Raw genomic sequence first — 26,435 nt, 5'->3', positions numbered from 1 at the left:
TAGCGCCGAACACGCCCTAAAAATTCAATTATTTAGAATCTTAATGATTAAATTTAACCACCTAAAGTCATATTTGATGATATGAAAATGTATATTTTCATTATAATCACATTTGTTTTCAAATTTTTAAGATTTTGGGTTTCTAGGTGGATAAGAGTGGCCATTTAAGATGGTGAGACTAATTTTGAGGATTTTCTAAAAGCCCAATTTTTTGGAGCAGATCGACCAATCTTTAGGAGTTTTCAAGTGGATAGGGTGCATGTGGCTTTGAGATAAGCAGTTCACCCAAATTCACATGCAAACTAGATCACCCAAAATCTTGAACCCTAACTAAAAAAATTTAAATTCGATCTCTTGTTGAGAAATTATAATTTATTTGATCCTAAATTACATTGATAAATTGTAATAAGCTAGACTTAGTGAGTTCTCTTTAGAGTCTTTATTTTTTATTCTAGTATAAGGATTGCTTTACAACAATAATTAAAGCTTAAGGGCATAGCTAGTCGTTAAAAGCAAAGTTTTTGGGTTGGTAAGTTGCTTTTGAGCTCAATTTTATCTTAAATCCCCTGTATAAATGAACCCATATAGCAGTAGAATGCATGGCACCCAGTCCCCCTAAGAATGGATCTTTAAATCTTGTACTCCTACGGACGATCATTTGTTATCGTAAAGTAGTCTACTCTATGAAGCACCTTTACTTATTGAATTCGAGCTAAGCTACCTGAATATGTATTTCCTTCCCTTAACATGTGAAGTAAGAGTGTAAGCAAGGTAGACAAAAGGCGTATTCTGATACGATTATTTTCAGTTCAGTTCAGTTCAGCTCTAATAAGTTCAATTCAGTCAATTAGAACAAGTCCTAAGGAGAGGTCTCCTTCTCTCTCTATAATTTCTTAGCTTGTTGGCATGTGTCGTGACATTTCCATTTTCCTTGCCATTGTTTTATCTTCGTCATATTGTTGAAAGTCTACAATAAACGTTTTTTTATTATTATTATATTTTATATAAATATATAATCTTAAACTTTTTAAGACATGGCCTATTATTGAACTTTACCATATTCACCTTCTCTTACATTGAAGTGGACCTGGTAAAGACGCATAAATAACATATGAAACCTTTGTTAGAGGGAAATACCATTTATGAAACCTCATTTCCTCATAGTTGGACAAAGTTAATGAGTAATGACATAGATTAGTTATTAATTTGGCTCTTAACTTGCCTAGTACGCAATTTGATTAATTGATGTATATATAATTGGACACTAATTAAATAAACAAACAAAAAAAAAATGAATCTAAAGTGGACCCATATAGATTCCCATATTGACGGACGTACTAGTATTGCGAATGACCAATAAAGCTTAGCCCCATATCTACCCTTCCATGCATGCTTATAATTCTCTAGCTCAACCTACCCCTCTTTATTTACTAAGCAATCTAACTCTTCTAATCTAACCATCAAGGATACAAAACTATATCAACCTTAATCGTCAAAATTACACTTAATTAGGTGAACTCATCAAATTACCATTGTTATAAGATAAAATTTTCCTTACAAATTCTCGTAATTTATAATAACCATTTATCAAAATGATCATCAAAATATAAGTAAAAGTATTACCTTTTACCTATTTGATGTTAATCAATTATCATGTCTTTGTTTCAATTCCTCAAGTATTATTGTATCATATTCTAAAAATATTATAGTGTACATAATTTTTTTTTTTTTTGTTTGACACCGTAATAATTAATTACTACTATTAATTGGTATCAACAGTCATAATCCTTTTCCTTTACGTCCCCTTGCCCTAAAATCCTACATGCACAAACGAATACGGAGTATATTCCATTCTCTATATATATATATTATCATTCTCCCCTCCAACAATATTTCATACTAACTTCCAACATCTATCTCTTTCTCTACTCTCTCCTCTTTGAAAGCAACGTAGGAAAACCTAGCTAGATGACGGCTTCTACCGGTCCGGTTTTGGCTAACGGAAAAATGGGGGGTCGAGCCCTCATAGTTGGTTCAACCGGGTTCATCGGTAGGTTCATAGCCGAAGCTTGTCTAGACTCTGGTCGCCCTACTTATTTACTTGTTCGGTCCGGTTCATCGGCCTTCACAAGCAAGGCTCAAACCATTCATTCCCTTCAAAATAAGGGTGCCACCATTATTATCGTATGTTCTCACTCTAATGCAAGCTCAACTTATTTAATTACATTTATCTATATAGTTATATATATAAATACGTACTAGTTTGCTAATTAACACGTACTTGTAGTATATTTATTATAAACAAATTAAACATGCATGATCTTAATACAATTAAGAGTATGATTAAAAATTATAAATTTGATACAAGAATAATCTATTAAACAATTAAATGAATTTTGCAATTTTGACCCCCAAAAAAATACCCCTTAATTGACAAAAAATTTAAAAACTACTCCGTATGTTATTTATGTAAATCAAAACAACAATTATTTGCTCAAAGGATTTCTAACTAGTTTAATTGATTAAAGTTTTGAGGGTCAAAACTTCAAATTAAATCTCGTCTACATCACTGTCTTCTATGTGGTGTCTTTTTTTTTTAACACAAAAAAAAAAAAAAAAAAAAACAATTAGATTATTATTATTATTATTATTATTATTATTATTATTATTATTATTATTATTATTATTTGTAATAGTAAATAAAAAATGCAGGGGACTATAACGGACAAGAAGTTGATGGAAAAGATATTGGAGGAATATAAGATTGAAGTTGTGATTTCAGCCGTTGGTGGAGAAAGCATTTTAGACCAACTCCAACTTATTACTGCCATCAAAGCTGTTGGCACTGTCAAGGTTATAATTTACTGTACTTTTTTTTGTGCCAATCTTACTTATTTTTTATAAAGGAATGATTTTGGTTAGTTTACTAATTTGATTAAAAATTAATTACAATACTCCATATCAAGTTTAATAAAGATAATAATATTTTTTCAACGATTAGTTTCTTTGGTAGGTATATATGTAGGTCTTTTTAATACCATCATAACACACTATATATTGTCAAAAAAAAAAAAAAAAAAAAAAAAAAAAACTAGTTCGTATATTATTCTTATCACTAATCTTTATTATATTGTTATTTATTATTGTATATGTATAAAACAAAAGGTAATTAAAAGTGTAAAAAAATTATGTTGTAGAGGTTCTTACCATCAGAATTTGGGCATGACATAGAAAGAGCATATCCAGTAGAACCAGGACTACAAATGTACAATGAAAAAAGACAAGTAAGAAGAGCAATTGAAGAGGCTGGGATTTCCTACACCTACATTTGTTGCAACTCCATTGCTGCTTGGCCTTATCATGACAATACTCACCCTGCTGATGTTCTTCCTCCTTTGGATCGCTTCCATATTTATGGTGACGGCAATGTCAAAGGTAATCTCGATCATTCATATGAGATAAATTAGTACACCCTTCGTTTCTAAAGGGTTTTTCCTAGTTTTGGTAATTGCCTCACAAAAAAAAGTCAAAATAAGAACTTTTAAAAATAGAATGAGTACATAATATACATTATTGGTTTTCGGGATTTCAATTCAAGTAATTAAAGACATGTAAATAGTCTCTCTCTCTCTGTTTTTTTTTTTTTTTTTTTTTTTTTTTTTTTTTTTTTTTTTTTTTTTTTTTTTTTTTTTTTTATGGAAGACATGTAAATAGTCTTATAGTTACACAAAATATAATGAAGCTGGATAAAAGAAATTTTGGCCAATAATTATAGACTATGTTTCTATAAAGGAAATTTTGTGAAAAACTACCTATTATAGTCTAGAATTTGCGAGAAACTACCTATTACAAAAATGTTGTAATTGACTACCTAATTTTCGAAAAATGTTGTAATTTACTACCTTACGCCGGATTATGAAGGAGTTTGACCAAAGCTCTCCAGTGTTGACTTGGTCACGTGACACTTAATAACCCTTTTCTTTCATCAAGTGTCACGTGACCAAGTCAATGCCGGAGAATTTTGGTCAAACTTCTTCATAATCCGGCGTAAAGGTAGTAAATTACAACATTTTAAAAATATTAGGTAGTTAATTACAATATTTTTTTTTAATAGGTAGTTTCTCGCAAATTCTGGATTATAATAGGTAGTTTTTCACAAAATTTCCTTCTATAAATACAATAAGGATAACATTATTTTGCATTCTCTGGTTTAACTTCTTGTATTATTTTTATTCTATTTTTGCAAAGCGTCAAAATTAAGCTGCATTTATAATTTTGTTGGTAAGTAGTCTTACTTTGGTTCCTACGCTAAGAACCAATGTTTTCTAGGAATTTAATCATATAATATTAAAATGTTCCCTAGAATGATTTTGTTGGAGGTATAGGTAGCTGGTAGGTAGCCGACATGTGACAAAAAAAATTACTACAACTACCTCCTAATTAGTGAATACTTTTCTACTTTTTTTTAATTAAAATAATACTCTTTAATTTAAAAAAAGTTACATAAATAAGTTTTTAAAAATAATCAAAATTCAATTGAAAATCTGCACAAGTAATTCATCTAGCTTTTCAGGTAGGGTATATATTCGGTTTTCGGTTTGGATTTAGGCCAAATCTAATTCGATCCGAAATAAAATTCGATTTTTAATTTTCAAACCCAATTCGATTCGAATTTCTCATCAATCCAATCCGAATTAAAATTCGGTTATTTGGATCCAATTCAAAAATCCGAATTAAAATACACTACAAATTTTTAGGGCCTAAAGTTATATAAAAATAAAAATGCAATTATAAAAACTTTAGTCTTGAAAACATAGTTGTACATGATTAATACAAGTATTGAAAACATTGTTTTACATAATTTATATTAATATAATTATCAACATAATTTTATATGATTAATATAAACAATCCTTATTGGTAAAAACATGGTTTCATATTTCTGTTAATTCGGTTTTTTTTTTTTATACAAACAAGGTCAATCCAATATAATACGAAAATCCGAATTTTCAAAAAATTTCAATCCGATCCAAATTAATAATTCGGTTTGGATTGGATTGAATTTCGATTTTTATCCGAATAATGGACATCCCTATTTTTAGGTGAAGAGAATAAGGTCTAACCAATATAATCCAACTTTTTTTTTTTTTGAAACACCAATATAATCCAACTTTATCATAACACTTCCTACATTGATTTAATCTTTACTTGATGATGAAATATATTATTTTTTTCTAGGTTCATATATTTTGTAGTTTACAAAATCTATGTTAACATACATAATCTTTGTTTTGGTTGTTGTGTTCAGCATACTTTGTGGCTGGTACTGATATAGGAAGACTAACAATGAAAGTGATTAACGATAACCGGACTATCAACAAAGCTGTTCATTTTCGACCTCCTAACAATCTCTTAAGCATTAACGAGCTTGCTTCCTTATGGGAGAAGAAGATTAATCGCAACCTTCCTCGAGTCACCATTACAGAAGACGATCTACTCAATGCTGCTAATGGTAAGATAACGCGACTTATTATCTTAAGTACTTGGCATGGACAACATATATGACCGTGACTAATTTCATACCGCGATTTATTGTTTGTAATGCTAGAAATGAGGATCCCTGAGAGTATTGTGGCAGCATTTACTCATGACATTTTCATCCAAGGCTGTCAGATAAATTTTGCATTGGATAAAGCTACAGATTTGGAAGCAACTTCGCTGTATCCTGATACACCCTTTCGGTCCATTGATGAGTGTTTCGATGATTTTGTATCAGCTGTTATTGATGAGCATGTAATGGTTGCTGAAAAACCAGCAAGTGGAAGTTCTGAAGGCATAAAACTGCCTGTGTCTGAGGCGTATGCTATCACCTTGTCTGTTGCATAATCGCGTAGTTAAGCTAGCTAAGCATGATTGTATGTGTAACGCGATAAGATAATCAGGAGTTGATTTAAGTTAAGTCTATTATTAGTGAAGTTTTGATTCTTCAGAACAATGGATTAGAATAAAGGGAAGTTAGAATGAGGGATGTTATTATTGCCTACTAAAGTTCAAGAGATTGTATGATTCTGTTGGAAGTTTGAAAACATTTTATTGAACATTTGGTTGTAGTAATTATGATAAAACTAAACTGTATGATTTCGTTGTTTTCTGAACTAAACCATGGAAGCAATATTCAAGGCTCATCCAATTGATGGTAAATCTCGGTTCATTATTGATGCTGAATTATGGTGATTGTTAGGGCGTTTGATGATTTTGGCTTGATATGGCTATATTAGGGATGTCAATGGGGCGGGACGGGACAGGGCGGATATTGGCCTTTCCATCCCATCCCCACCAAAAATTTTCATCCCCATCCCCATCCCCGCAGCAAGTCCAAAATTCATCTCTGTCCCCGTCTCGCAGGTACAATTTCAAAACCATCCCTGCCCCACCCCCCACTTGGTATCCATCCTCACTTTATCCCCACCTAAGACTCACCTAATCCCCACCTCCTAATACACAATCCAACATAATTAATAGAGTATAGATTACAAGAAAAAAAATTATTGTTAATATTACACATTTTTTTCTGTTTGAAGAAGTATTACACTCTTTTAGTCATAATATTAGTTACATTTTATTATATATAAAATAGTATAAAAATAAATAATTTTGTTTTTAAAAATATATAAATGTGTGTGTAAGATGGGGGTGAGACGAGTACGAAGTGGGGCGGGTAGGGCAAGGCGGGGAGCCGGGGATGGGGCGGGTACAATGTAAAATCCACTCCCGTCCCATCACCCATGGCGGGTATGATTTTTATCCCCATCCCCGCCCCACCACCCGCCAAACCAAGACCTATGCCCATCCAACTGGGGCGGGGATGGGGCGGGTCTCCTACTTGACCCGCCCCACTGACATCCTTAGGCTGTATGGGTGTCGTTACTATAACAAACACAATCGTCCTTATTAGCTAGGTGCAGTTGGTGGGGGATTGTAATGTAGTCATATGACTTAATTTTTAACTACCACAAAAAAATGGACGGCTGAGATTATTTGTTTTTCATTTATTTTTTAAGTAGATTAGACTCGTGCAATGCACGAATTAATAAAATTATTGAAATGAAATAGCTTATTTCTATCATTTATTTTCCCGTATATACTTATAAATTAGATCATAGCTATCAGAATAAATTACAAGAGTAACAAAATATAAAAATAAAAGTCAATCTGATCTAATCAAACTATATGCATACCAATTTATATACTCCATACCTAAGAGTTCAAAATACAAAATAAAAATACTTTTAATTTAAAGATCCTAATTTAAATAAATAGAAGCACCTTGAAAAAACAAAACATTGTTAACATTTACTTTATAGCATTCTTAAAATAATAATAATAATTATTATTATTATTATAATAATAATAAAATCTTTTAAAAAAAAACTTCATAGTTTCCTAAAAGGTTTAAGCTCGATATCAATTTATTTATTCCAACCAAAAGAAAATATTTATTTATTTATTTATTGAAACGGTTAAAAAATTGAAATGAAAATTATTAAAAATAAAAAATAACCAATTCCTCAAGAAAAAAATAAATATATATGACATCATTAATTGCATTTGGTGGGAAAAGTTTTTATGAGAAAGCGACATATATACAGTTTGGGAGATAGGATGATGTCAACAATTTTCTATTTTAATAATAGTTAATAGATTAGTAATTTTAATTAAAAATATATTTTTCATTTTTTTTAGGAAAATTTTTCATTATTTTTGAAATATTTGTAATTTCCAGAATGTATTTTCTTAATAATTTCGGTTTTTTTTTTATTTTCTAATTTAAATACTACTTTGTATTAATTAATAATCAAAATAAACATTAAACCAAAATCAAAATTAAAAACTTGTCTATCAAGTTAGTTCTTCATTATTGTTCAACCGATCAATCAATAATACACATTAAATCGTTTCGTACATTTACAACGTATTTCTTCTATTATACTTCCTCCGTTTCTTTTTAGTTGACACGTTTCTTTAGTCACGTTTTCCAATGCACAAATTAAATCATTAATATCTTTAATTACCGATAAGCAAACATTATAAAAATTTGATATTTTAAAAATATACATTGTGACGAATCTAACAAGATTCCCCTTGACTATATTTTTCCTTACATATAAATCACAAAACATGGTCAAAGGGAGGTATGTGAATAGTGCTAAAGTCAAAACGTGTCAACTAATAAAAAACTGAGGTAGTATAATTGCTGCTCACCATAGATCTAATGGTTCTTTGGTTTTTCGAAATTTTTTTGCAATAAGGGTTTCAATTCGATTTCACAACAAGTATATATATGAATTCTTAGATTGATAAAATGAAGATAAATCCGTGATTGTTGACCTATAATTAAAGTTAGCCAATAGGTATAATGATGGATTATGCCGGGAAAATTGAATTAAAGAAGACAATTTTATTCCATCACAAATCCTTGGTTCGATCCATAAAACTATTCGATTTTTGTATCATATTGTTTTGTGTTTAGTAATAAGTGGGTCAATAACCTAAATAACTGGATTTATTCGTTTATTTGCACGATCCAAATGTGTTTTATTGTTTCATGTACCAAGAAGATAAAATTAAAATTATCACCTTTATTTAAAAACATAAAGATTAATGTCAATGACGGACTAATCCAACTTGGCAATAATAATAATAAAGGTCAAACTCTTTTATTATAAAAAGAAAGTCAGTGATATTTCAAACAAATGGGTAATTAAGGAATTGTTTCTCAATGGAGGTTTACACTAAGTGTTACCGGTCCACCAAAGTTCTCGTTGATTCTTGTTCAACCATGGAGCTCGGCAATCATAACAGATTTTCTAACTTTTTCCGAGTGTACCACCAAGTATTTAATGTGATTGAGGCGAGTCTTTGGGGGTTTAAATTAGGGAGAACTGGGCTCACTTCTTCAATGCGTAAATTGATGCAAGTGTTCTAAGTTTTGGTGCGATTTATATTGTTCAATTGTTTAAGTAAGCTTGGGAATGATTAATTTTGTTATTGGGATTTTTCATCAACTGAACATTTTGTTTGTAAAATATTGTGTTTGGACAGGTGTTTTGCATAATCTACACCTCGTTGAGATTCTCGACGCGTTGTTTGATTAGATTATGATTTGTTGCATTTAACTCTTAATTTGCAATTCTTACCATTAGCATCCGTTTAAATTCTTCAAATAAGTTGTAAAAAATGGACACTTAAAATTAAATGTGGGAAAAATTATAAAATAAAAAAAAAAAAACAAAAAAAAAAAACTAACAAACGTCAGAAATTTAATAATATAAGGATAGTGATGGATTAGGGAGATTGTGTGTAGGTGGAAACTCCGATCATAATATGTATGAGAGCGGACACTTGTAGATAAATTCTCTCTAAGCATAATGTATGGAGTAATACTCATAAAGTGTCACGTATCGGAGTATTGGAGGATATGTAGGTAGATACATGCTCTCAAATAATGCACAACACCACTATTTATAAGTGATGTATGGAGGTGGAAAAAGTGTGTGGAAAATTTAACACACGTGCTCTTTAAATTCTCCACGTAAATCTAGAATCTTCACCATTTATTACCATTTGTAGATTCTTCCATAATTCTCCATGAATTTCTAAATATAGAGTTTTCTAGAAATCGTGAGATGTAATAATTTGGGCTATGGAATTTGGGCCTTCAATACATTTTTATGCTCATGTTTCATTCTTAGTTTGTTCTGTGCTTCAATTTTGTTATTAAATCTTTCTGCATTTAGCCATAAATTTTAGTGTTTGTTTGTGTGATTCTTTTAGATTTCAAATTATTGATCTTCAGAGATTATTTGAGAAAATACAAGTTTATCTTCGTGATAAATAAAAATCGTTTATCTAGTGGCATTTTCGTAAACAAATCAACAAAACATACCAGTAAGACATTTTCGTAAATAAGTCAACAACATTTATTAAAATACAGGTCCCACAAATCTTTATTTTCCGTTCCTAAAAAAAATCTTTATTTTCCATTATTAGCCCTGAAGGCGGATGCATGATGCTCCGTGCATCCGAATTTTTCTTTAAAAAAGGCGGAATGAACATATAGTTATAATGTAATGAACATATAGTTGTTTTGTAAAGTACATATAGCTATTTTATAAAGAATATCACATGTAGTTGTTTTGTAATGAACATATTATTGTTTTGTAAAGAACATATAGCTATTTAAAAAAAAAAAACACTAAACAAAAAAAAAAAAAAAAAACCATTCAGCTTTATGTTCTTTATATATGTATCTAAATAACATCCGTAATATTAATAAAAAACATGATAATATAACGGAGTAAATATTATAAATACGACATTTTGACAATCAAACAACATGGAGATAAAGAACATTATTTATAAGCATGTTCCTTTTACTCTAGGTATATGTTTATTATATTTTAATAGTATGTTCTTTTCACTCTAGATATTTGTTCATTACATTATAATAGGATGTTCTTTTCATTGTAACTATATATATGTTCATTACATTTCTATAATATGTTCATTCCGCTTTGTAGAATATGAAAAATAATGTTTTAATGAACATTGTATTATTTTGATCTACAACTTTTTCTGAATTTGTTTATTTGCTTGCTTTCTACAAAATGTAATAATAGGTCAGTCTTCTTCAAAAACTTTATATTGTTTCTCATTGCAACACCAAAACCACATAAATCACAAATTAATTCTAAATATATATATATATATATATATATATATATATATATATATATATGGGGGGAGGCTCTCGTGAGAATTTTTCTTATGTGAGAACACTCTTTATGTTCTAAATTTTAAATCGTATATTTTAAATTTTAAATCTAATGTTCTAAACTTTTCCTTAGGTGTTCTAAATTAAATCAAATGTTCTAATTTATTACTCACATGTTCTAAACCATAAATTAGTTAAGTTTAATATCATAAATTTTAAATAACTTGTTCCAAAATTTTAACTTATATGTTCTAAATTTTAAAATGTGTGTTCTAAGATTTTTAATTATATGTTCCAGATTTTAAAGCGTATGTTCTATTTTTTTTACTCATATGTTCTAAATTTTTTACTCACACTTTCTATATTCTATATCAGTTTGTTCTAAATTTTTATTCACATATTCATAATCTTAAATCAGATGTTCTAAATTTTACTCATATGTTTAAAATTTCATAAAGCATATTTTATAAATTTTTAATCACTTGTTCTAATTCTTAAATCAAATGTTCTAAACATATTACTCACATAGATGTTCTAAATTATTACTCAGATGTTCTAAATTTTAATTTCAGACACATGTTCTAAATTTTTATTCGTATGTTCTAAGCTTTTACTCACATGTTCTAAATTTAAAATCAGTTCTCATATAAGTATGAATTCTCACATATGGACCTATACTCACCGATCCTCCCTATATATATATATATATATAATATATATATATATATATATATAGGGAGGATCCGGTGAGTATAGGTCCATATGTGAGAATTCATACTTATATGAGAACTGATTTTAAATTTAGAACATGTGAGTAAAATTTTAGAACATGTGAGTTAAAATTTAGAACATGCGAGCTAAAATTTAGAACATGTGACTTAAATTAAAATTTTGAACATATGAGTAATAATTTAGAACATTTATGTTAGTAATATATTTAGAACATCTGATTTAAGAATTAGAACAAGTGATTAAAAATTTATAAAATTTGCTTTATGAAATTTTAAACATATGAGTAAAATTTAGACATCTGATTTAAGATTATGAACATGTGAATAAAAATTTAGAACAAATTGATATAGAATATAGAAAGTGTGAGTAAAGAATTTAGAACATACGAGTAAAAAAATAGAACACACGTTTTAAAATTTAGAACATATAAGTTAAAATTTTGGAACAAGTTATTTAAAATTTATGACATCAAACTTAATTAATTTATGGTTTAGAACATGTGAGTACTAAATTAGAATATTTAATTTATTTTAGAACACTTAAAGAAAAGTTTAGAACATCATATTTAAAATTTAGAACATACGAGTAAAAATTTAGAACATAAAGAGTGTTCTCACATAAGAAAAATTCTCACATAAGAAAATTTCTCACGAGAGCCTTTCCCTATATATATATATTTTTTTTTTTATATATATATATATATATATATATATATATATATAATAAAAAAAAAAAAAAAAAAAAAAATATATATATATATATATATATATTTGTAATACCCCTCATGATTGCTTTAAAAGGATTTGATATACTACTCATATCAACAAGATGCATCTTCCTTTTAAGGAGCTCATTTGCTAAGATACTCCACAGTTAAGCGTGCTTGGCTGGGAGTAGTCTTGGGATGGTTTGTGAGGACAGTTGTTGGCCCTTAATGCGCATTTCGTGGCAATAAGCCCCTCCTTAATTTGTTTGGGGTCGGGGTGTTACATATATAACCAAAAATTACAATTTTCAACCAAATTTATAAAAAAAACAAACACTTCAACTCACAATAAACAAGTATGAATGTCAAATCTTATCTTACCTTTCATTTTTTGTCCGTCATCTTGAACAAATTTAAGCTCAACATTTCAAAAATTTTGAAGTTCTGCTTAGGATTTGAGGAACTTAAATGGCTTTGAAATTTTTATAGAGAGAAATTGAACTTTTAATGTGTTGTAATTAATGAATGGTAAAAGAATAATTACTACTTATGTATTCCTTTTTTTACAAAACTGATGCACAAAAAACTCGCGTACTTTAGAAGTAAACACTATGTTCTTTTCTATAGTAATGTACATTAGGATTACAGGATACAACATGATGTACATTCCGCCTTTTTTTTTTAAAGCGTCGTTTCGATAGTGCATCTGCCTGCAGGATCCACGCCTCCATAAATACATATTAGTTCTTTTGTCAAATATCATCAAACGGACTCATTATCTTCAGGTGAAAATCCTTATCTTGGATTTTGTTTCAATGGTGGAATTTAGTTATGGGTTTCAGATTTAGTTTTTAGTTATGGGTTTCAGATTTGGTTTTTAATTATGGGTTTCAGATTTAGTTCTGATTTTTGATCAGTGAGCCCAGTACCTTTTTTTTTTTAATAAAGATTGAAGTACCTAATGAGGTGCTTACTTATGTACTCCGTAATTTTTGACTGCGCCTCTTTGAATCATCAATCATCGTACAACAAATAGCACTTGATGAATTACATCCTCCTAGTTGTATTAACATTAACACCTTAAAGAGCTTTAAGATCAGTGAATAACTTGTGATCCTCGCTACCGTTATATTTACATCAATGAAAGCAAAACACCGAGTATAAAACACTTACAACAGGCTGCTCTAATTTAACTTAATCAGTGACATATTTTTACAGTCACTAGTATGAAAGATTGAAAAATGAAAATAGAATAGAAAAAGACTATCTTGTTCTTTGCCTAAAACATGTCAAATTTGTCATAGATAAAGCGTCGATAGCAAGCTGCAACTATACATCATATACAATTAATCGGTCATCAACAATGACTCGGCAAACTGGACATCTTTTGCACTTGTCGCTGCAGACACTGCACCAGGAAAAAGAGGGGGGAGAAGGGAAGGAAAAGAAATCAATTAAATGAATGAAAGATTTGAGCAAAAAAATAGAGAGCAAGAACATGGCATAAGCAAAGAATATACACCTGCAGAGGATCCGATGCCTACAGGGGAGCAGAACAATACTAATATCTCCCTCAAAGCATATTCGGCAGAGAACTTTGTCCTGATTCAAACAGAAAACAATGCTATCAATGCTGAGAAAGAAATTAGATTCACAAGATAAGTATATAATGGTTGAACAAAATGCAAAATCAACATTGTTTAACCTAATTTGAACATCAGTAAACATGATAGAGTAGACAATCTCTTAGAAAGGTGGCATATGGGTTGCTTGGATTGGATTTATTTTGGGATCATTAAAGTTGGGTAAAATTCAGGCTTTCAGTCAATTAGCTTAGTATATCAATTTAACCATATATTCAGTAGCGTTATTTTTCAAGCAGGGTCGGGTCAAATTTGGGTCATTTTAAATTCCGAGTATGGGTCAGGTTATTTAAATGGGATACAAGTCAATTAAGCCATGACTCATTAATTATATCACACGCATCCTGGTCCACAGGCCAGGATATAATCATCAACCAAATAATGTCAAATGACAGCTACAAGTACCAAAGGCATCTATTTCAAGCATTCAAACCAAAGCACTTAATATGTAAGCAAACAAGCATCAATAATAGGAACAAACACGACCCATTATTTGATTTTCTACGAAACAAACATAAAAACACAAACGTATCATGCATGTACAAAGACAGCTCATATAAGCTTGAGAATCATACATTTTGTAATCTTTCATACTCTTGTTGGCTATTTTTGGTTATTTCAGTCTGCTGAACCAGAGCTGCCTGCAATTTCCAAACCTGAATACAGATAACAGAATTCCAGATTATAACCGAGTTCAACAGAAGAAATAAAATCAAGTCATATATCCACATCAGTTTCCTCAAAAGTTTTGAAGTCAAATGGCCAGTCCATTTCCTAAAAGAAAACTCACCTCCTCAGCCAAGTCCTTCTTTGGCATTTTTTTCACAATCTCAGGTGGAAATTGGCAGAAGGTATTGTACCTGAATACAACAACACAAACAGAAGATTGATTGAAGAGCTAATAAACTATTTAAAAAATAAATTCTCATAATAATTGATCTTTATATTTTCTGCTATAGTTTATTGATAATGGCCTTTTGACTCTATCCGCAAGTCTATGGGTACTGTTTGCACCCCCACCCCTCTCCCAAATAAAAGGCAATACACCAATACATCCACTATGGAATGGAGGATTTGATACAGAATTTATATGTATTAATGTAGCAACTAGCAAACCTCTGATGCCTGTGGACAGCGGCGGCAGCAGCCTTGGAAATATTCTTCACAAAAAGAGAAGCGACTAAAAATCAACTTAAATGGAACGTAAGACACTTCAAAATTTTAGCCTAAAGATTGGATGCGAAAGTTATTTAGATACAGGAGCAATGTGAGACTTGGGTACTCCAATCAAGGTAAAGCATCAACATAAATTTTTGGAAGTAGCTACAATCAAGTCCCAGATGCTCCTTTCGAGTTTATGTTCAAATAAAATGACATGATCTCATATGGCAATCTATTCATTGAACACCATATGGAAACAATAGTTACATCGTACCATCCAATTAAATTAAACAATACCCGTAGAACTATCCTTTTCCCTTCATTATCACATAAAAAAGCCTAGAACGCACACCGCTTGGACCTAGGCCTTCAACTTCCTGCTTTGAGATCTTCCAGGTGGCTCAAGCATCCCACAATTAGCCCAAAGCTTGGATTCTACTAGCAGAATGCCACATTGCCACCTTCCAATCAACACATTAATGCAAAAAATCTGTTTTAGGTCTTATGCGCCACATCCAGTACACTCAGTCAAGCCAATTTGAAGCTTCGAATAAGGTAAATCAAGATCTACTAATTGGGGTACTATTGAAATTACAAGCATGATACATTATGCATTGCCTTCTAAAAAAATGATAATTTTTTTTTCCCAGAAATCCTGAAGTAGTAGGACTGTGTAACTGTCTAATATGTTAGGATAAATGAAGTGTACAAAACAAACAAGTGGAAAATAATAGCACATTGCATCAATATATTGGAGGAAAGGTACTAACCTAGAGGCCCCTTCAAGCAAAAGTTTTGCCCGTTCTTCATGACTTCCCTCATCAATGGACCACCAGCCAATTAGCCTATTTTACAACCAAAATGGCAGAAAGAGATTAAAATTCATTTTCCAGATATGCATGATTGTTCAGTAACCAGATACAATGAGCACTATATTAGAATTATCATCACCTTGAGCCATGATGCATAAATGCAAGACAATCACCAAGTTTTGCAGACAAATTAAGATATGGCCCTTGCCCAGCATCACTACGCAGCAAGAGATAGATTTTCTCTACCAGTCTTGACATAGCAAATAAAACCCCAACACCTTGTAAAAGGAACAACGGAGAAAAAAGAACTGGAAAAGGGATATTTTTAGCACCACTAGGAGTTCCCTGCAAAATTAAAAATTAAAAATTAAAAATAACTAAATTACATTGTTTAATACGTAAGCCAAGGTGCCAAAAATTAGTAGGTTGTTTATTTAATTACACAAGCAAGAAAGACAACAAATCATAAAGAAGTTTACCTCTAAGCGCATGCAAAGGAGGACTTGGAAAGCAATAATTGGTATTTTCATAAAATGGCCACCAATATCGGGCAAACCACACAGGCTCTCCTGATTTTGATCCTGATCTGGACATACAGATGCAGTATTCTCCATGGGGCATGAATTCGTATGTATCATAGGATTGGACCATTTTGTACAAACAAGAAAGGCAAAACACTCGGCAATACTGCGCAAAAAAAGTAGCAACATAAATAACAAAATGAGAAACCAAAATTAATCATCATAGGAAAATTTTTGTAGAAAGAAAAATAGAAGTAATTAAAATGTTAAATACAGGCTGGGCCACCAATCTAATAAACGACCTGATGCATCAGGATGGGCCAAGATCAGCCCCCCATGGTTTCAAAGGCTAGAACAATGTATAAGGCTCAAGGCGCGCCAAGGTGATAAGGATTTTCAGTACATCTCACTGAGGCGCACTTGAAAAAAAGTCAAAAAAAAAAAAAAAAAAAAAAAAAAAAAAAAAAATTTGCTTCCAGCTGCACCTCAGTGAACCTCATCAAAGCGCCCCACCTAGCCAATGGCCCAGGTCGCCTTGCGCTTGCACCTCAGCACCTAGGCACACTTTCTTATACACTGGGTTAGAATGCTCAATAATAACAGCATCAGGTCAGACAGGAAACCCTTGGCAAGAACCTGACCCAAAAGTGGACAGGGCCAACTTCAATAACCTCTTGTTAGAGCTTTCGGTGAAAAGGGGGGGGAAGGGTTTGGCTCATTCAAAAAGATCGACCATGAGAGCAGAAAAACTTTACCCAAAATTGATAAATAAGTCCCACCATCCCAGTGAACCAATGTCACCTGCAAGAATTAAATTTGAATGAATTAAGAGATACTAAGACATAAATATGAAGAACTAAGTAATTCATACTGCAGACGGAAATCAAAAGATTCAAAACATGATGGAAACTAAAAGCAAATTGAGTACATATTTTCAAGCAGGACAACATTTGAATTCATACAGTAATTGCACATAAATGTCCCCATGCAAATCGATAACCTAGGCAAGTGGTGAGCAAACAAAAACATTTGTAACATGGAAGAAAATACCGTTATGAGAACTAGAAAGAGTGAGAAAGGCATGCCATAAAAATCTGCAATCTGTCAGACAGTTACTATCTAGACAACAAAGATAATTAAACTCCAACACAAACTAGATAAAAAATAACACCTTGCGGTTAATTACGGTTTACCAAAGAAAATTTCAAATGCATTTTGTCCAAATGATTATATTCTTTTCCAACCCTGTAAAAATTACCTAATAGTCACGGCAAGTCTGCCAAGCAACACAACCTAGCCTATTATTGTTCAGTCCAAGATAATTTTTTGTCATTCTTTATATACAATTGACATGGATAAATACAAGATATTAATTGTCTTAGGTAATTGGAGAGGAAGGCAGAAAATACGAATGGGATGAGAGGTGAAGTAAAAAAAATGTACTAGTATAAAGGAGGAAACTAGCAATATCGTCATTTAGTCCATTGAACAGAAATGTAGAATTGAGAGACATTATTTGTCTTTAAGCTAATATTAAAGAAATGAAAGGGAAATATACTGATTAGCTTCTTTCTGTTCAAGAATTGTTGATTTGCCTTATCTCCTTTATATTCAAATTCTATACATAGATTAAAAGCAAACCTGGGCTCTTTTTATCTTTTACTTGATTTCCTTTCTCATCAAATCCTGTCAACCAGACATACTGTTAATAACAAAATAGGCTGAATGGCTTGTCCAAAAACAATGGTAAAGTAGTACAAGGTAACGCAGTTCTATAAGATATCAAGGAGTCCAGCCTGTTCGTGAACTACACGAGGTTTGGCTTTGGTAAAATTTCAGTTTGAGCTGGCTCGACTCGGGATTTTAATGAGACAAGGTTGATCTATACTCGGCTTCAAACCTTGTGAGCAAACTCATTTATTTTTTTTTTTTTAAAAAAATTACCATAAAATTAACTATATACAGTTAGGCCTTGAGTGCTACAATAAACCAGCAAATTTTATATACAATAGCAGTTAGGCTTCGAGCACCAAATCGAGTATATGAGCTTCAAACCCAGCTTCGAGGCAAGGTCAGCCTCATAAACCTCGAATAGTGCTCAATTTTCTAGGTTCAGTCTTGGTTCAGCTCGTTAACTACCTACTAGGCATATTCAAGCCAACTTATACACTAGAAAAGATAAAAGTAACAAAGAAGGTGCTTAAATTGCATGCTACGTCAAATGTTTTTGAAAAGACTTGGCTTTGGCTTTGAGCTTGTATTAGAACCAAAAACCAACTGCACTAAATTGATAAAAATTGAATATCATCAAAGTCAAAAATAAAAATGACTTTGATATCAATTGAACAGCAACTATCAAGTCAAAGACAGAATCAAGTACACCAACTTGATTCTTCCCTTCTTCATAAACCATATGATTGGAATGGAGGAAATCAATCAATGGGGTAATAAGAATTGAGTATTACATTGTGGAAGGGTGTAGAAGGTGATGGTTGCAAGTATTTCGTGAAAGAAAAATTAGGAGAGAGGCAAGGTAGTATATATTACCGACAAATGAGGGCAATAATTACCAACCCCTACCCTAGGGTAATTGATTTACCCCCATTACTTTATTGTCTATCAAGCACCACCTCATCAATGAAGACCCTATTGGCTATTAGTTTATCACCCATTGAATGATTTCCTTCAAAAATATATATATAAATAGGGGAAGGCTCTCATGAGAACCCCTTCTTTATGTGAGAACTCTTTCATATGTGAGAACAATCTATGTTCTAAACTTTAAATCAAGTGTTCTTAATTTTTACTCTATTGTTTTGAGTCCTAAATCAGATATTCTAAATTTTATTCATACGTTCTAAATTTAATCAGGTTTTTAAAATTTTTACTCACACGTACTAAATTTAAAATCATATGTTCTAAATATTTACTCAAATGTTCTAAATTTTTACTCATATGTTTAAAATTTTAGATCAGTTCTCATATACGTTGAGTTCTCACATATAGACCTATTGTCATATATATAACTGCATTCCCCAAACTAGGAGAGTTCATCTCATAACTTATTGCTTTTGAAGGCTACTGAAATTTTCAGAAAAGCTTAGATGCACAAACTAAAATATAGCCTAGGCAAAGTAGTAACTACAATGTTTTTAGTTCATATGAATATCAGTTAGAGAATATTAGAAAAGGGCAGGGAGAAAGATTGTACCAGATATTTTTAAGGCGGTGAAAAATGTTGCAGCAAGAAAGAAAACCATGGAGATAGCAACCCAGAAATGCTGCACACAAAATATTAAGGTCGAACCGTTAAGCAACTAAGAAGCAAAGAAAAAGGATCTAATATTTTTCGATAATCAATATCACTTGAAAAATCATTAGAACTAAATCTATATACAGCAAATCCTATCTCATGGTTAGGAGAAATTGAATCAACTGTAAGACCACCAATTCAACTTAGATCAACTAATGTTGGGCTATACAGGTGATAACATATTGTTTTAAAATTTAAAACTGATGTTTATTACTACGTTTGTTCTAAATAAGTTAGGATTTTCGTCGAAAGATTTCCCAAAATCCTGCTTACTAATGTTCTAGTAACAATTATGCTTTTGCCATTCCTAGATATTGTTCAAATACTTTGTTCAGGATGTCCCATAATTAGTTTCCTTGGCATAAAGGGCAAGTCAGAAAGCTTGTCGAATATAACCAAAATAGCTACATTAAAAGATTATATGTCCATTGCCCAAGGAGATGTTGAAAATTGGTACAGAGAGAACAAAACTTACTGGAAGTGTCTCCCATATTGCGTCGTCATTTAAGCTTTCGTCATCTACTGGCATTAAAGCCCTGCACATTCTGTAAAAACCCTTTCACACCTCAGATATAATGCATCAGGTGGAAATGTGGAATAGTCAACAACAAAAGTACATAAGCATAAGGAGCAATCAGACTGTCTATACACATTAGCCAAATATGTAAGTGGTATTAAGTGATTCTTATTCAAGATGTAAAAGATCAATAAAAAGAAAAGAAAATACACTACAATCCAATAAAGGCAAGTAATTATTTTGCTTTTTTATCACAAGTACAGAAATAAATCAACTAGGTGCATCTTAGGGAAGTTAGAACGACTTCTTAGAGACCAAGGTAAGAAAAATTCAGCTCCAGAAACAACTGAATCATTATGACATCATAATCATTAAGTTATTTTTCATCTTTTTCCATGAATGGTAGTAAAGCCCTCCTTGTCTCTTATTATGTGACAGGAGCAATATTAATATGTACTATGTTCAAAGTAAATACAATATCAAAACTAGGTATGAGGCACCATGAATCAACTCAAGGTAATCAGTGTTCAGGTTGAAGACAACTGGCACATAATATTGTTAAAGACAACAGACAGATTTACTACAATGTTGAGTGGTATCTCAGCCATCAACATACATCAGTTGAAATAAGGAGCAGACATTTCAGAATTCAGAATCTTTATCCAATACTCCTTTCTCCAAAGATGTATCATAGACACCTATACATAAACAATTCAAATACCATTTTCACATCGAGATCTACGTAGAAGATATATTAAACTGCTATAAAGAATTCTTCTCAACTCTTCCATAAAAGCTGCTCCTTACAGTTGACAAGTCCCTCAAAACAGATCCTTAGATAGTCATACCCCCTCATCAGCAATAAGCAAATTATTTTCAAACATGATAACTGTTTTTTCCAGCATAGATTTTGCTTAGATGGGCTTAATATTGTTGAAAAACACATGACTTAGAATAATAAGTGATTTAGACCTTAAAGTTTTTAGATGCCAGAAGTGGTGACATGTAAAACTTCTAATACTAGGGTGGCTAACGCACGCGATGCTTTCGTCATAGCTAGCCATGCTTAGAGAGCCCTTTCGTTGACAACATTAATGAGGGAAAATAATATGTAAACAAATATTTTTAGGGGTATAAATGTTCGCATACTGTTCTTATGAGTTCCAAAAAAAGGTAAGAAACATTTAATGAGAGCAAATAAGTACATAAACATTTTAGAGGGTATAATTGTCTAAACACTATTTATAAGAGGTAATCACACAAGGAAAAACTTAGATACAATTAACATAATAGGGGCACATAGATAAACAAACATATTAAGGATATAATTGTCCTCAAACTATTCATAAGTGTTTTCTCATACATTTAAAAGGTAGGGATTATTAGAGTAAATACCTGAAATTGTCAATTAGAATAATTGTTTCAAAAGCCAACAAAGGAAAGAAAACAATCTTCAGGCTCACAGCAGCAGCACCATTAACTGTCACGGAGTCAATATAAAGAGTTACAAGCAAAATCCCTAAATTAGTTGAGGTACTAAATAGTGTAAATACTACATTACCAACCATTGGTGATAACTGCAATCTAATAGAAAAAATAAAAACAAAAATAAAAAAAATAGATCAAACTAACTGCCTACACAATAACACCTACGTATGACATGTCGTGCTATAAACCTCCTTCCTTTGAAAGAAAATAATCAAAATAATGCAAAGACACAGCAAAATTGATGCTAACAAACATACCAGAAAGGCTCTCAAGATATACGCATAGGAGCAATTCAAATGCAATGATCAATGGTGCGGCCACAACAGCATGACAAGGTGCCCACTGTTATTGAAAGGCATACATTAGCTATATGTTAACATAAGCATCAATTTCATAGAAAATGAAAGCACCAGCAGCTTTTCAAAGTATTTGAATCTTGAGATTTGGGAGTTATTATATACATGACGATCATGTGGAACTGAAGGGGCAGGTAAAGAGAACCTTCCACGGGCAACAACAGCATGGAACAGCCATATGGGCAAAAAGACAGTCCTGCAACATAGTGCTCACATATTTAGAATTCAAAAATACTTAAATGCAGCTAAGCCTATGAATGAAACAACTTAAAGAACAAAGATAAAATTGACATCACTTTCCTCTCCTAGTAAATCCTAAATCATTGTACTCACAAAAGGGCAAGTTCACAGGAAATTTGCAAGGAATAAAACCCTACCCCACAAGAGTCATAGGAGAAAGGGTGCCCTTGATACAAACCATATGACATTCTTACAAAATCCTAATACCTCATCATAAATAGAAGAAAATCATGTATAAATAATTTTCAGCTCAAATGATATGACATGCTGTTAGCCTACCTTATGTGACTCCACTACCACTGATGTCTTCTGCCTTTACTATCTACACTATTACAATGCCTTTCATATCCAAACAAAGTAATTTGGCCTCTATAAGACCTAAGATCATGAGAACTAGAATCTCATCATTCTTAAAATCAACAAAAGCAAAGTAGCACTCTTACATGCAGCATGCATTGCAATTTTGAGCAATGAGTATAACTTCAGTTATTTCCTTATACTAGGGAGGTAGGCCAAAAGCCCATTTCTCTTCTATTTTTTTGTCTTTATCATTGATTGCTTACCATACTCTGATAATGCAAAATCTTTACTACAAGGTTATATAGTTCAGATGTTGCGGAACTGCTTTTGAAATTACAGATGATTTGCAGCTGTCGCAGCCTAATATAATCACAATTACAGTACACTCTAAACCTTTACAATGCAGTTGCAATGTGTTAATGCAACTGAGATCTAATTTCTTTAAAGAGGAGCATGACGGTCTCAAAACTTATATAGCACCACCTAAAGAGGTTTCTGTAATCTACCTATCCTCTGAAAAGAGATCTGATTTCTTTTGGCTGTTCTCCTAATTTAGTTATAACAATGAAGACCAAACCTTCAAGGCTTCAACTTTAGATTTTTCTGGTATGTACCTCATGAATCCATGATATCTCTATCCTGCTTTTGAACCCAAACACACGATTCAAAAGTGCAAACCAGTAGAATACTTCAATGATGAAAAAATGTTATATCTGAGGACATTGAGCTACTTGTTTGTAGCCTATCTAGAAATTCACAACCATTTGATTCCCCTATTTCAATTACTAGAAAAATCACTTGGACAAGTTCCCATCTTTCCTTCAAGTCAACTTAAAAAAGTATAAGCAATACATTCATACATGCAAGGAATTCAGTCAAAAAACAATTAATACTCATTCCTCAAACAATTTTTTCATATTACTATCGAGTATGTACCCGTCTTCAATGTTCGACCAATCGACCACACAAAATAAGTGATGCCAAGAAATTTTTAACATCAACTAAAGAAAAACTTGGCCGCCACCAGCACCAACCCCTTTTCACCCTCCCAACCTAGTGCAATTATAAGCGAAGGAAAACAAATGTAGAAACTGTGGTCAACTCTAAGACTTCTGCCCACACTCCACAACAATAGAAATCAATTCCTTGTCTCATAATGAAGGATTCTCTAAATTTGGCAAAATTCAAACATTATTTTGTTTCAAGTTGCCAACTTTCTGCAGACCCACAAAATTCTTTGACAACTTGACAAGTATGACATCATAAATAAAGCTACCTGAATAAAACTTATACCAAAAATTCAAACCCTTTAAATGGAAATTCAAAAATCCCATTTGGATTCATCATACTATAAAGCATTCTAAACAACAGAAAATACCCATTTCAGGGAAAAAACAGCAAAATTCAAACAAAAATGATTGGTTCAATTACATATTGAACAAGAAAACCCCACAAAAATCAAAGCATGATTGCAAATTGACATCTTATAGTCTAAAAAAAATACTATTGCAAACAATTAAACCAAAAAAAATACGAACTTTCCCAATTATCATATCATAAAAGTGGTAAAAACATAAAATTAAACAAAAAAAAAAAAAAAAACGAACCACCAAGAAAAAGAGGAAGGATGATCAAGCTTGAGAACAAGCAAAAGGGTGAAAGTGAAAAGCAAGCCATGCGCAGCCAACCCTTGTGAAGACTGCGCCACTTTTCTCCAGCTCATCGCATGCCTTCTTCCTCTCATATTTTCACTATTTTAATTTCAGAAATTTCACTGAAAATTCAGGAAATTCACTAAAAAAAAGTTGGGGTTTTAATTTTTGAGAATTTTGCATGGATTTTTTTAGGGGAGAAAGGGAATTTGTGGGTTTTTGAGAGAGAAATCGAGAGTTTTTAGAGAGAGAATGAGGGGAGTTACAGTAGGCGCCATTGATGAGTGAGCAGATGTTTGAGAAAATTGATTGCCATAAATTAAACCAGACGAATTTTGTGCCTTCTTGTAAAAATTTATTTATTTATTTATTTTTAATTTTGAAAGTATCTTGAAAAGTTTGTTGCTTCTTTCATTAAAAAGTGACCCAATAATTTCATGGAAAAAAAACAATATTTTTTAATTTAGAAAAAAATAAAAATCTGGTAAAAAAGAAAAGGAAAATTGAGTACCAATTGATGGAAATCTCTTGTGAAAATATAATAATTAGTACTAGTTGATATTTTATGATTATGACATCCAATTCTATATTGAATGAGTACAGTAAATGTAACATCATCAAATGATATTTTTTTTAATGTTTATAAAATAGGGTCATCAATTGAATCTTGGCCTACTTGCTTATCAAGATAATATTTGGACATGGACAATGTTAAATTTATATAAAATATCATTATTAGCTCATCGGTTTTTAAATGTTTTTCTGTTTAAAAACTGATCATATAGGTTCTTTTTAGATTTTTCAATGACTTTTAGATGAGTAGTTTTCATATTTTATAATATATATTGCATTGTTGGTACATGTGCAAAAAGCAACTAGAACAAACAAAAAACTGAGCAGATAAATAAACTCCTTTTGTTTCAAAATAATCTTCTCACTTTTTCAACCTAATCAATGGACAGGCCGTACCATGGCATAAAAAATTTGTCCATTTCTTGAGTCGGGCCTAGCTTTGGGCCAAATTTCCCATGCCAAAACCTGCCCAAAATGGCCGGGTCGTGTGGGCTTTTCTGGATGGACCAAAAAAAGAACTTAAATAGCGTAAAAATGTATTCCAAAGGCCGTCTAAAAAAATTTAAAATCGGGCCGAGCTGGGCTCGACCTGATTTTGGACAGAGAAATGCTGCTCAAACCTGCCCAAAATCAGGTTGGGCCAACGGGCCATGCTAGTTTTTATCAACTCTGAGTTAATTAGCTAGCCATTGAAGTTTAAACTAGCTAAAATGACAATCAGCTTAAAAGTTAATGTGGCATGTCAAGGTTATTATTGCATTTACCCTCTTTTACGTGAGAAAGAAAGATTAAAAAAATGACCATTGCAATTAATAAAACGTATGGATTTTTAGTTTTATTCATACTTTAATTTCAGAGCTATCAACAAGTCGTAGCTTAAATAATTTAATTTGGCATGTCACTTAGCACGTAAATTGAGAATTTATACACTACATATAACTTATTACTTTATTTTCAATATACTAACCAAACAAAATTATCTCCTTTTATTTGAATTATTTTTTGTCTAAGAAGGTGAAAATTTACGGCAGCTCCATAACATCCATTCAATTTTCAACAATTTCTTTAGTTGATATTTAACTATTTTACATAACCTAATTACAGAGTTCTTACCCTTCTCATTGACAAATGACAATTATTTCTTGAGCTTACATAAGAGAAAGGGAAATATAAAAATGAATAACTTACGCAATAATCATTTACATTAAAATTCATCATGCGCCTTTTTCCAAATTGTAAATAAATTTAGATAGGAAAATTTAACATCATTGGACTAACCTTTAGCCGGTTCTCCAATAATAAACTAACCTTTAAATCTTCCAGTTTTGGACACAAGTTTGCATAATTTCGCCAAAAATAGACTGAGCAGGTTACGTTACCTGTTGTAACCAGTTTACTTGGTGACGTGGAACTTACCGTTGGGTTTAACCCTTTCCCTGACCCGAAACCGCCGAAGACTCACCAAAGACACACCACACCACCATTGCACTGCCACCACCTCCACCCAAATCATCACCGCCTCACTGCCCTTAACTTCAAAACTCACCCAAAAACCACCATCACCATGACATTCACCTACCCAACCGGAAACCCCACCCACCCCTCATAAGTTCACCTCCACCCTCCTGAAAGATCTACTCGCCCCCT

General features: G+C 31.7%; 2 protein-coding genes across 4 annotated transcripts; one reads left to right on the top strand and one right to left on the bottom strand.

Annotated features, from left to right (window-relative positions):
• Positions 1-1,722: 1,722 nt before the first annotated feature.
• LOC110726068 (leucoanthocyanidin reductase-like) lies at positions 1,723-6,158 on the top strand. Its single transcript, XM_021905527.1, has 5 exons — positions 1,723-2,184; positions 2,713-2,853; positions 3,198-3,435; positions 5,309-5,512; positions 5,609-6,158. The coding sequence occupies exons 1-5, from the start codon at positions 1,969-1,971 to the stop codon at positions 5,884-5,886; spliced, it is 1,077 nt and encodes a 358-aa protein (XP_021761219.1). The 5' UTR covers positions 1,723-1,968; the 3' UTR covers positions 5,887-6,158.
• A 7,093-nt stretch (positions 6,159-13,251) lies between these two features.
• LOC110726112 lies at positions 13,252-24,583 on the bottom strand. Of its 3 annotated transcripts, XM_021905573.1 has the most exons (15): positions 24,171-24,583; positions 22,129-22,219; positions 21,925-22,009; positions 21,575-21,659; positions 20,138-20,207; positions 19,561-19,630; positions 17,991-18,035; positions 17,105-17,150; positions 16,308-16,515; positions 15,968-16,173; positions 15,787-15,861; positions 14,646-14,715; positions 14,431-14,511; positions 13,735-13,814; positions 13,252-13,620 (listed from the first exon to the last, which is right to left on the bottom strand). In XM_021905573.1, the coding sequence occupies exons 1-15, from the start codon at positions 24,305-24,307 to the stop codon at positions 13,542-13,544; spliced, it is 1,428 nt and encodes a 475-aa protein (XP_021761265.1). In that variant the 5' UTR covers positions 24,308-24,583; the 3' UTR covers positions 13,252-13,541. The 3 variants fall into 3 exon arrangements, 2 of the variants coding, with proteins under 2 accessions (XP_021761265.1, XP_021761266.1); XM_021905574.1 differs by lacking the exon at positions 17,991-18,035; XR_002512319.1 differs by lacking the exons at positions 13,252-13,620; positions 13,735-13,814; positions 14,431-14,511 and adding an exon at positions 15,291-15,477.
• Between the last annotated feature and the right edge of the window lie 1,852 nt (positions 24,584-26,435).

The sequence above is a fragment of the Chenopodium quinoa genome, unplaced genomic scaffold (genome assembly GCF_001683475.1).
Source record: "Chenopodium quinoa cultivar QQ74 unplaced genomic scaffold, ASM168347v1, whole genome shotgun sequence".
Taxonomy (NCBI): domain Eukaryota; kingdom Viridiplantae; phylum Streptophyta; class Magnoliopsida; order Caryophyllales; family Amaranthaceae; genus Chenopodium; species Chenopodium quinoa.
This window is presented reverse-complemented; position numbering and strand designations above follow the sequence as displayed.